The sequence below is a fragment of the Tenrec ecaudatus genome, chromosome 11, assembly GCF_050624435.1.
Source record: "Tenrec ecaudatus isolate mTenEca1 chromosome 11, mTenEca1.hap1, whole genome shotgun sequence".
Taxonomy (NCBI): Eukaryota; Metazoa; Chordata; class Mammalia; order Afrosoricida; family Tenrecidae; genus Tenrec; species Tenrec ecaudatus.
In genome coordinates, this window is record NC_134540.1 from 12,398,797 (window position 1) to 12,411,184 (window position 12,388).

Here is a 12,388-nt window from a genome sequence, read left to right on the forward strand (position 1 = left end):
CTTGATTATTCTCCCACTCATAGAGTGTTTAAGTTTGTCAGTCCTACAGAACCAGAAGCCCTGTACCTATGGCCTCATGTTGTAGTCAAAAGTGGATGCAATTGAGATGCAGATGCTTAATGTGTTAAGCAGTAAAGGAAACAGAATTTACTCAGTCTAAAATTGAGTAAAAATTCTCATTCTCAAGGTCTTGGAGTTTTCAGGGCATTTGTGAATAAATGTCAGATGAAAATTGTTTTTCAGTTGAACAACACTATGAACCCCACCCCCCCCCCCAAAAGAAAAAAAACGACCAACAAACCAAACCTGTTTCCCTAAAGTCTGTCTGATTGGTGACTTCCCTGTGAATTGCAGCGGAGACCTACTCCATAAGGTTCTCTTGGCTGTGATCTTTACAGAAGCAGATCACCAACCCTTTCTGTGGTGCCTTTGGGTGGGTTCCAACCACCAGCCTCTTGGTTAGTAGTCAGAGGCAACAGTTGGGGCCATCAGTGACCACAGGACTATGGCAGCATTTGTATGAGGTGGGAAAGGAGTATGGCAGTAGCTATTGCTCTGTCTATTGGAGCCTTGGTGGCTTAGTGGATCATACATTGGTTGGGCTGCTAAGCACAAGGTCAGCAGTTCAAAGCCACCAATTGCTCCACTGGAGAAAGATGAGGCTTTCTACTCTTGTAAAGAGTTGTGGTCATGGAAACCCACAAGGGCAGTTCTACCCTGTTCTGTAGGGTCACTCACTATGAGTTAGAATGGACTCAATGGTAGTGAGCTTGGTTTGGGTTTACTCTGTTAATGCTGCTGGAATGCCAGCCAGTGTGTCAGACTAGCCATTCAGAAACAATAAGCATCATGGTAGGGGTTGGTTAGGCTTCCTTAGAGCCTGGAACTTAGTCCAAAATAGCATTGACCCCCTGTTGATTAATTTATTCATAAGATTTCTTGGTTGTCATCTGTATGAGGAGGCATCAGAAAGTTTATGGAACAGTTCCACTATTTTTAATTCCATTTTCCACGAACTTTTTGAAGTCCTTCATGTATGTAAATAATGACCTACTCCACCCACTACTATCGAGTCAATTACAATTGTTAGTAACCCTAGGACAGAGGAGAACTGCCCTTGTATGTTTCCAAGACTGTAAATCTTTCTAGGATCAGACACTCATCTTTTCCCTCAGAATGACTTATTGATTGGAATTGCCAACCTTGTAGTTAGCAGCCGAATGCATAATCCCTGATGCCACCAATCAATCAAACCCAGCCAAACTCACTACTGTCACATCCATTCTGATGCACAACAAACCTATAGGACAGGGTTGAGCTGCTCTGTGGGTTCCCGAGAGTGTAACTCTTTATGCAAGTAGAAAGCCTCATCTTTTTAAAAAAACATTTTATTAGGGACTCATACAACTCATCACAATCCATACATACATCAATTGGGTAAAGCACATCTGTACATTCATTGCCCTTATCATTTTCAAAGCATTTGCTCTCCACGAAAGCCTCATCTTTTCCCATTCTGACACCTGGGCTCCTTAAATACCTGACCTAAGTACAAATATATTCAGCCACCGTTCTAAACTATACATGATTATTTATCATTTGTTTCGGATGGCAAAAATTAAAATTGTAGTATAAACCTAGAAAGATGTGTCACAAAAATGTTTTGAACCATGTTGGTATATTCTGGGAGCTCGTGGCCAGGAGAGGGCACCCTGGTACAGAGTGATGGGAACAGACTGGACATTTAGAGAGAATGAGGGATTTGGGAATTGCCTTAATTAGCAAAAAAAGAGGACAATGAGAGAATTTGGGCAAAGCCCAAACCAGTTGCTGGCGGTGTTGATTCTGACTGATGGAGGCTCCATGTGTGACAGAGGAGAACTGCACTCTTAGGGTTTTCGTGGCTGTGACCCTTTGAAACCCAATTGCCACACCTTGTTTTGGGGCTGCCTCTGGGTGGGTTCAAACTGGCACCTTCTCAGTTGGTAGCAATGTGCTTAACTGTTGGAGCCACCCAGGGTTACCTTGAGTAGGCCAAGAGGCTAGCTTTCCAGAAGAATGGATTGAGGAAAGGCAAGGTCTCAAATTGACACCTTCTTGCGCTCTTGTTTTGTTTTAACTTGAATTCAGTTTCCGAAATTTAAATATCAAGAGATTTCCCAAAGACTCTGTAATTGAGACTTCACTTAGGATGTTAGAGGGGTGGGGTGGGGGGGGGCAACAAAGAGTTCCTGATGTCATCCACTTGGTTACAGTCCCCACATCCCTGCAATTCACGGTTCCTTTCCTGCCTCTCTGCCCATTTGATTCATTGACTCAACTTCTGGAGAGAGCAGATGTCTAGACAGAGGGAGGGAGACAGGAGAGAGGATGTCTGAGTCTGTGTGTCTGGCTGGTATCCAAGCACTGGAAGAAGGGGAATCTTTTGTAGTGAGAGATTAATTTGGAACTTAGACTGAATGTAGGACTGGATAAGGACTTCTTTCAATGGTTGCTCTTCTTCCCACCCATCCCTACCTTTATTCCTCCAACCTTTACTAGTCAAAATGAGAAAATTACATCAGAGCAAATGAAAGGCAAAGACTATCTGTAATCTCATGCACAGACACATGGGTGATTTCCTGTCCAGAGAAGGCCCTGCTGACATTTCTGACGAATTCTAGTTTGGTGGAGTAATATTAACATTGATTCTAAATTTTAGTTTATTGTTAGGAATGATTTAAAAAAAACATTTTCAGTAAAAACCAATGAACTTTACAAATAACATTTCGGAATATGATAGATGCCATGGGTTTGGACTTCAAATTTGAATCAGAGCCTCTCTCAGATAAAAACTGGAATTTTCCCTATTATTTGTGGGCATGAGATTTTTACTTATTTATAAATAATTTTATTGGGGGCTCCTACAGCTCTTATCTCAATCCATACATGTCCATTGTATCAAGCACATTTGTACATATGTTACCATCATTTCAAACATTGTCTTTCTACTTGAGTCCTTGGTATCAGCTCATCCCCCTCCCTCCCTCATGAACCCTTGATAATTTAAAAGTTATTTTTTCATGTCTTACACCAACTGCTCTCTCCTTCACCCACTTTTCTGTTGTTCGTCCCCTGGGAGGGGGGTATATGTAAATCATTGTGATCGGTTCCACCTTTCTCCCCCCACCTTCCCCTTACTCTCCTAGTATTGCTACTCTCATTATTGGTCATGAGGGGTTTATCTGTCTTGGATTCCCTGTGTTGCAAGCTCTTATCTGTACCCGTGTACATGCTCTGGTCTAGCTGGGTTTGTAAGGCAGACTTGGGGTCATGATAGCAGGGAGGGGAGGAAGCATTAAAGAACTAGAGGAAAGTTGTATGTTTTATTGGTACTATGGTTCGTCTATTCCTTGTGACCCTTCTGTGAGGGGATGTCCAATAGTCTATAGATGGGCTTTGGGTCCTCCACTCTTCCCCTCATTCATATCAATATAACTTTTTGTTCTGGGTCTTTGATGCCTGCTACCTGATCTCATCGATGTCTCATGATCACACAGGCTGGTGTGCTTCTTCCATGTGAGCTTTGTTGCTTCTGAGCTAGATGGGCGCTTGTTTATCTTCAAGCCTGTAAGACTCCAGATGATGTATCTTTTGGTAGCCGGGCACCATCAGCTTTCTTCACCACATTCGCTTATGTCTTCAGCGCTCGCATCAGGAAGGTGAGCATCACAGAAGAGTATGAGATTTGATCAGGATATAAATTACATTTTAAAAATTGAACAACTTAATAAATTCTCACAGAGTCAGCACCTGTGTGAGCACCAACCACACGAGGCAGCATTACACTGACGGCCCCAGGCCCACTTGTGTCCCTGTCCAGTCACTGCCCTTTCGCTCCCCCAGATCCCTGTGCTGACTTCATTGCTCGTTGTTTTCTTGCATCTCCAGTCTTGGCTGTTGTGAATAGTGCCGCTGTGAATAACATTGGCGTGGCCCCAGAGCGTTGAGTGCATTTGTTTCTCCATCCCACCGGCAGTGGAAAGGATTCCAGTCTCTCCGCCACCTCGCCAATACTTGTTATTGTGTATTTTATGTTTGCCACCGAATTGCCAGTATCCTAAAAGGTGTCAGAAGACATTTGCGGCTCCGTGGTAGGACTCTCATCTTGCCTGAAGGAGCTTCAGGTCTGACCCCCAGTCAGTGCAACCACCTTACATACAGTTACCACCTAGGATGTGATGATGCTTAACAGGTGTCGGCAGAGCTTCTGGGGCAGAATGGACGATCTACTTCTAACAATCAGCCAATGAAAACTTGCAAGGCCAGTGAAAAAGAAGAAGACCTTCAAGGAGATGGATTGACACAGTGACTGCAAAAAGGGCTTGAATATAGCAGCCCTTGTGAGTATGGTGCAAGACCAGGCAGGGTTTTGTTCTATTGCACATAGGGTTGTGATTCATCTGAATTGACGCCACAGCACCTGACAGCAACAGCTGCCACTGATCTGCCACTGTCTATCTGCCACTGATTTTGAGTAGCGCACAGAACTGGGCGGTGCTTTGTGCCGCTGTGCAGTGAGTTTTGGGGTATGCGCCACTTTGTAATTTTGGACAGCACAGGATTCCTATGAAAGGACTTTCTATTTCAAGGATTCCACCTGTCCTGTGTACTGCTGTGCCTTAGGACTTAAAACAGTTTCTGACACATTAGGGCCAGAAACTGCAGAAATAAGGATAAATAGAAATGCTAATAGTCAAACCTGGAGTCAGAATCGAGATGTACACTTAATTCTTGTCCAACAATTTGTGGTTGTCCTTTTAATCACTAGTGAAGTTTCAAGATCTATGTATAATATCTCACTCAGATTCCTGACTTGTTCAGAATTTATCATACTGGCTGTATCATATTTTCTCTACATCTTAATTTTTTTCCAACTCACTGCTAGTATACTTTAACACCCACGTTAAGTAATTAACAAATTTCCCACCCACCTTACACACAAAAATAAAGTGACCAAAACTATTCCTGAAAAAATGAGCATATTCATGCACTCGAATATGAAGCCTTCATTCTCTACCTGGACAGGCCGTCCTGTTCCTAGACAGCATATTGCATTCTGCCAGCCAAACTTTTCTCTCCTCTCCATTGGTGTGGGCTTCAATACCCAAACCTTGTCACCTTTAGTTCTCAATTTACACTCCATCTTCACCTAAGCGCTTACAGTATGTGTCAAGTATTTGTTTTCTTTTTGAACACTTGTTTACATAACTGTCTAGTCCATTTATGTAGCTGGATCATGACACTTTAAAATTTGAGATTATTTTTCAAGATTATCTTTAGAAAAGTTTAAAGCTCCTCATTTTCCATTCATTTCTCAGTTTCCAGTCTGTTCAAGGAGTCCTGGTAGCACAAGGGTTAAGTGGTTGGCCATGAACCAAAAGGTTGGTGTTTCGCACCTCATGGTAACAACTCACAAACTCATTGTCATTTTTAAAAAGAAACCAGATGAGTGGCTTCACACTAATTCTCTAAGTGTTATAGAATAGGGTATCAGGATCAAGTCCCTGCTCTTGACAGGGCTGTGTAGTAAACATTTTAGGCTGTGTGGGTTATGAGACAAACTTGAGGTTCAAAGTTAGTGTTCCCAGTCATTCCAAAAACCCAAACTAAACTCTGTATCATCTAGTCCAGTGGTTCTCAACCTTCCAAATGCCATGACCCTTTAATACAGTACCTCATGTTGTGCTGACCCTCCAACCATAAAATTATTTTCGTTGCTAGTTCATAACTGTAATTATGCTACTGTTATAGATTGGGCGACCCCTGTGAAAGAGTCATTCGACCCACAGATTGAGAACCGCTGATCTAGTCAATTCCGGCGAATAGTGACCCTAGAGGACAGAGTAGAACTGCCTCTGTGGGTTTCCGAGATGGTACAGTACTTCTTTATAGGAGTTGAAAGCCTCAGTTTTGTCCTGTTGAGCAGGTGGTGGTTTCAAACTGCCGACCTTGAGGTTAACAGCCCAACCCATAGCCACCATGCCAAAGGCTTCCTTTGCTTGTCTTAAACTCAGTGATGTTTTTGCCTTGGGGAATTTACCAAATGTTTGCTTCTGTCTTCTGGCACTTAGAGCCTGTCCGCCTAGTGTTAGATAGGTTTTCATGTGTGGGAGCACAGCCCAGGGCTAAGAGTCTGGGTTTGAATTTCAGCTGAACTCTTCAATAACTGTGTGATCGTTGACTTAACCCCTCAAGGAGCTCCAGTCACCTCGCGCGCGAGCATTACAGGGTGACAGTACCTCCTTCACAGGGTGTTTTAAAGATTAAAGGAGCAAAGATGTAGACATTTTAAAGCACTTGATAGAAATGCCATTCTTCTGATATCTTTCCAGCCACTTCAAACTTCGCTTGCAGGGTGAGCAGAGACAGGGCAGGGCCTTACTCTAACTTGTTGAGCTCTCATTTACGGACCGTTGGAACCTAGTAATAGAAATACTAGTAATATAAATGACTATATTCTTTGACTTTACTGATCTCTTCTTGGATAATTGATTATAACCAATTAATCAGAGTTACACAAGGATTTTATTACTTTATTGGTGAAATTTAAAATATGGGAAACAACCTAAACTTGAGGTTAAAAATGGACCTGCTTGAAAATGCTTGTTTTTACATAGTGAAATAATCTTTGGTTGCATAAATATCATGATTTTGAGAAATACTTCAATAAGTCCTTGGCATATAATTGAAAAAGCAATCAATATAAAATCATAGTATGATCTCCATATTGTGATGTATGTTAAACGTTGTGCAGACACATGTAGCTGTTTGTGCTGTCTGCTCTGCCTCAGCTCCTCGTGGCCTGCGGGACAGAGCAGCCCTGTACCAGAGGGCTCCTAGCCCGTCGTCTTCAGGGCGCCGAGCAGTAGGTCTTGTTGCTCTTGTAACTGCTGAATGGGTTCGAAGCACAGACTTTTGAAAGCCCTGTGGTGACAGTTTAGCGCTTAACGATTGTGCCTCTATCACAGTGCTGTCACGATCATCTCTGGTCAGTTTTATTTGGTTCTTCCTATGTTTCCCTGTTGTTTAAGACTGCACATTGCTTATACAGTAAGAGAAAGCTTTTAGTCTTTGATTTATAAAAATAAGTCATTGATAAGATTTTTTTCTTAACCTACTTGTTTCAGGACATGAGCATGCTTTTAAATGATGTGATATTAACTGCCAGTTAGTTGCCGTTTTGCGCTAGTTCGTACCTTGTCAGCATCTAGTATGTTCTTGGACATGTAAGCAACTCAGCTACAACCTTTATTGTGCCTGTTTTTGATTTGTCTCACAGGGCAAAGTCTTTTACAAAGTCCGATGGAAAGGATACACCTCGCATGATGACACCTGGGAGCCCGAGGTTCATCTCGAGAACTGTAAAGAAGTTCTGCTTGACTTTCGGAAGACTATTGCTGATAACAAAGCTAAGCCCGTCAGCTGGTTCATTGAGGTATCGTGTTTTATCTCATATCTTATGTTGGCTATTTCTGCTGGTTAAAATTAATGAACCAGTGCTTTATGTTACATTATAAAGTTAAACATTTGAATCCATTTCAGATTATTCAAAGGCTAGTTAACCGGATCTTTGTTTTCTTCCTTTGTTCTCAATTCAATCATGTGTGACCTCACTGACTTTGAGTGATTCTTCTTGATAGTAAGCAAGAGTAAATAGAGCCGAGTGACCCAGATAAGTCAAAACTCCTATTGTCAGCAGTTTGGAAAGAGATTTGGGAGTAGGCTAGACTGTAGTAATGTGAAAATTAACACGCATATTTGGCTTCAGGGTATTCCTCTGTGGATTTTTATTTCTTTTTAAATCCAAGATTTCCCATTCCATGTATAATTGGACTTATTTATGAATTTAAAAATAATGTTCTCATCCGCCTTTGCTGTGTAATTTTTATTTGTAACTTCTCCTTATCGATGGAGCCCATGACTGCTTTGAAAGTTATTTTTTCTCTAGAAATAACCAGCATTCTTTAGAATATTGAAGAAGATCTTAAACTTAGTATATACTTATCACAAGAGAAAAGTCGTTCTTGGGTGTTGACGCCTGTATGTTAAGAAGTCTATAGTTCCCCACTCTTTCCCTTCAACTTGAGTTTCTACCACATTTGTAATAATAACCAGTGCTTTTTTATGACCAAAACAGTATTAAGAATCCCATTTTGACTATTTGTAGTAGTTGTTATTAATAACAGTGTCAGAAGCAGCCCACATAGGATGTATGGGCCAAATAGGGCAAGTACTTTACAGAAATCAAGTTGGGAAATAAGGTAATCTAAGTACATAGGCCAAGTTTACTCATTTGGTAACGCTACAGCCAAATGGCCTGCACTCAGTGCTACTGTGCTCAGTTGCCTTTTGATTTGGGGCTATAGCTTGAAATCTATTTAAATGAGTGGAATTGATCATTTTTAATTTATGCTGTAGTGGCAGGGCCTTTACTTGATGTGCTTTAAATTAACAAGCAATATGTTCAGTACTTATACATTTTTGTAAAAGGAATCCTTTACAAAATGGGCTCAGATTAGAGACTTCCTCCCGCTACCTCCACTGCACTAGTTACATTTCACTTTTATTTTTTAAAAAATCATTTTATTGGGAGCTCATACAGCTCTTATCACAATCTATACATCCATCCATTGTGTCAAACACATCTATACATATGTTGCCATCATCATTTTCAAAATATTATCTTTCTACTTGAGCCCTTACTATCAGGTCCTCTTTTTTTCCCTCCCTCCCTACCTTCTCTCCCTCATGAATCCTTGATAATTTATATTAAAAATTGTTTTTCATGTCTTACACTAACTGATGTCTCCCTTCACCGACTTTTCTGTTGTCCATTCCCCTGGGAAGGGGTTATAGTAGATCCTTGTGCTCAGTTCCCCTTTTCTCACCATACCTCCCTCTCCCCCTCCTGGTATCACTATTCTCATTATTGCTTCTGAAGGGTTTATCTGTCCTGGAGTCCCTGTGTTTTTAGCTCTTATCTGTACCCATGTTTGTTCTCTGATCTAGCCAGATTTGTAAGGTAAAACTGAGGTCATGATAGTGGGGGGGTAGGAAGCATTAAAGGACTAGAGGAAAGTTTTGTGTTTTATTGGTGCTGTACTGCACTCTGACTGGCTCATCTCTTCCTTGTGACCCTTCTGTAAGGGGATGTTCAATTGTCTACAGATGGGATTTGGGTCTCCACTCCGTACTTCCCCTCATTCACATTGATAAGGTTTTTTTGTTCTGGGTTCACTTTTTTTGAATGGATATACATTCCTTTTTTATACTTCTTTCCTTAAAAACACATACACATTCAAATTTTTTAACTTAAGTGATTGGTTTACATTACTTTCAAACAGACGTTTTGCTTGAATTCTCCCTAAGGTATATTTTTTTACTTTTCTTCCTTAGTAGGCAAATACTTTATCCTTTAGTTCAGGTTTGGCTTCTTTGCGTGTATGTTTGCTGTTATTTTAGAATTTGAAAATGTATTTTCCATCGTAACTATGTCAGATTACATAATGCAAATTAAATCCATCGGGGAAGAAAAATGTGCATATAGCCATGCTTGTTCATATTCAGCAGTGAGAAGTTAAAAGACATTCTGGGATCCACGGTCATAAAATCTTTGGAAGTTGCCTTGGGATTTGTAGCTACTTGTTGGACAACTTTGAAAGTCTGTACAATAATACTTTGTTGGGGAGATTTCAAAATTCACACTTCCTGCATCCCACCTAGATACTTTAGTTTGAGACCTTCAGCAACACTGACGTTTCTTTTAATCACTCTGTTTATTTGCTTTAATAAATTGACCCTCGTCACCACCACTAAGACCAATTATGCAAATTAAGGTTTCTGCTTCTATAAATTTTTCCATTGATGAGTCGAAAAAGTGCTTGGGGGATAAGTGGGAATTGGGGGGGGGGTGCATTTCCATCAGATGTTATTAGATTTCTCTTTCAAAGCTATGAAATTATCCTCAATATGATTATTTTAATTTTTTTTGTATTTTCTAGAGACTTTCCTTAAGCAATGACATATTTGAGGCAAACTCTGATAGTGATGACCAAAATGAAACAAAAGAGGATGCTTCCTCAAAGAATAAAAAGAAAAGGTTTAGAGCTAGAGAAGAGAAGAGCCTGGTTAATATGCGAAAGAGAAAAGCGAAGACAGGGCGACTAAGAGACAGGTCCACATCAGATCTGGAGAGCTCCTTGGAGAGAATAGTTCTTGATTTAAAGAGAAAGAAAAGAATGTCAGAAGCCAAGGAGGGACTAAAGGAATTTAAAAAGTCTAAAAAAGATGATACACAAGACACACAGGAACCCAAGAAACTTCAACAGGATGAGCCTCGAGACTTGAGGACTAAAATAAGAGACTATTCCAAAGAAAACAGAAAAACCAAAAAGGGCCAATGCTTTAAATCTCAGTGGGCATCTGAAGCAAGTGTCCCTAATGATGCCCATTCTCAAGATGATGACCGTGAAAATTTACAGCCGGACAAAGAAGAGAAGCCAATGAAAAGTACACACCCAGAGGGCAAGGTCATTGCTGAAGGGGACACCGCTGTCAGAACAAGTGCAGGAGAGCAGAACCCCGGAAAGGGCGGAGAGAAACAGCAGAGGAATCAAGGCCGAGGCACAAGTCCGGAGGAGTTAGAGAAACCAGTACTGACAGCTGCCCAGACACAAAAGGATTCACACCTGGGTGAAGAACAGAGCGGCCTCAGACCCACAGGTTCCCCTGGAAAGGTGAGTCTCTGAGGCAGGGGAGCAGTGGGGCATGAGTGGAAAGAAAGATGACCGTTTAAACCGTACAGAAGGCAGACATGTGCAGACCGACCCAGTGCTCTTCTGAGTGCAGAGGAAGCTGGAGACAGATGGTAAGAATCGTTTCTTGATCACCAGGGAGTTGGCTATTTAGTACTGTGACTCGGTACCACGCTGCCATCAAGTTGATCCAACTCAAAGCAACCTGTAGGGCCAAGTAGAGCTGCCCCCGTGCGTTTCCAAGGTTGTAAGCCTTTTACAGAAGCAGACAGCCTCACTTTTCTCCTGAGGAGCATTTGGTGGTTTCGAACTGCTCACTTTGGTAACCCATCTCATAATCCACAAAGCCCCTTGTGACTAGGTGTAGGTTGTTAGAAATATTGAAAATTACCCAGTCTTTATACCACCTGGTTTATCTCCTAGTCTCTGACTCCTTTTTTCTTTGGGACTGAGGACAACTAGAAAATTAAAGGCTGACTTCTGAGCACAGGCAGGATTTCCCTCTTCCATTTAGAGGTACTTGGATGTCTGTGGCATTATATCATAAGACTTTTTTGGTGTTTTCATAATTTTTCACATCTTGGTATCCTCTTTGTGTCTTAAGGATGTACTCACTTTTACATAAGTAGTATATATCACGCAGTAATGCAGTCTGAATTCTTTTAAAAAATAGTTTTATTGGCATATACTTCACTTACACAAATTAATCATTCAGTCATGTTAAGAAAAACTGTATACTCATCACCACAATCAATTTCGTAACATTTTTCTTGTGTTCATTGTTAGTGCCCCATTTCCCCCAACCTTTCATGCCATGCTCCTATATAATTATTAATCCAGTGTCTGTCTCTAAATATTTACCTATCCTGGATTTCATGTACAGAAAACACCAACAGGAAACTAACAAACAAAAAAACCAAACACAACGACAAAACAAAACAGAGGAAGTAGAGATTTCCACTACGCTATCCTGAAGAAATAACTTTATATGTTGGAGATAGGTCATCCTGTGACTTCTAAATTGATCTAACAGCAGTTTTCTGTGTCCTTCTAATAGCAATTATAGAGGTTTCTGATTGTCTACCTTATCTATTCTGGCTAAGTAGCTGATTTTATATTTTATTATATTTTGGACAATTATCAAATATGTACTGACTATTAAGTACTCCACTTTGTAATTTTGCAGTAAACAGCACTGGAATTTGTTCAAATAAAATTCTTTTTATTTATTTATTTCAAAATTATGAACTAATTCTTACAAAATATACTTGATAGGGAGTTTGCCCCATTGTTAAGGAGCCCTGCTAGCTCATGGGTTCTGCTGCTGAGTAGAAGTCTGGTCTTTTGAACCCACCAGCGGCTCTGAGGTCGAAAGGTACAGCAGTCTGCTTCTGTAAACTGTTACAGCCGTAGAAACAACCCCAAGAGCAGTTCTCCTCTGGCCTAATGAGTCAAAACCAATTCAATGACAGTGGATTTGCTTTTGGAATTTTGGTTGTTTCATAACTATGAAAATTGCTTTTATTTAGTTTTTAAAAATGGAAATATTTTCCAATTATACTATTCATATATGCAATAATTACCCAGGGCTA

At 40.7% G+C, this 12,388-nt stretch overlaps 1 protein-coding gene across 1 annotated transcript in view; it reads left to right on the forward strand.

Annotated features, from left to right (window-relative positions):
• The window catches only part of LOC142461192 (M-phase phosphoprotein 8-like), a 40,306-nt gene that overhangs the window by 1,645 nt on the left and 26,273 nt on the right, over window positions 1-12,388 (forward strand). The window contains exons 2-3 of the mRNA XM_075562870.1: window positions 7,322-7,477; window positions 10,044-10,778. Coding sequence (XP_075418985.1) covers window positions 7,322-7,477; window positions 10,044-10,778 — 891 coding nt within the window. The remainder of the gene's footprint in view (window positions 1-7,321; window positions 7,478-10,043; window positions 10,779-12,388) is intronic.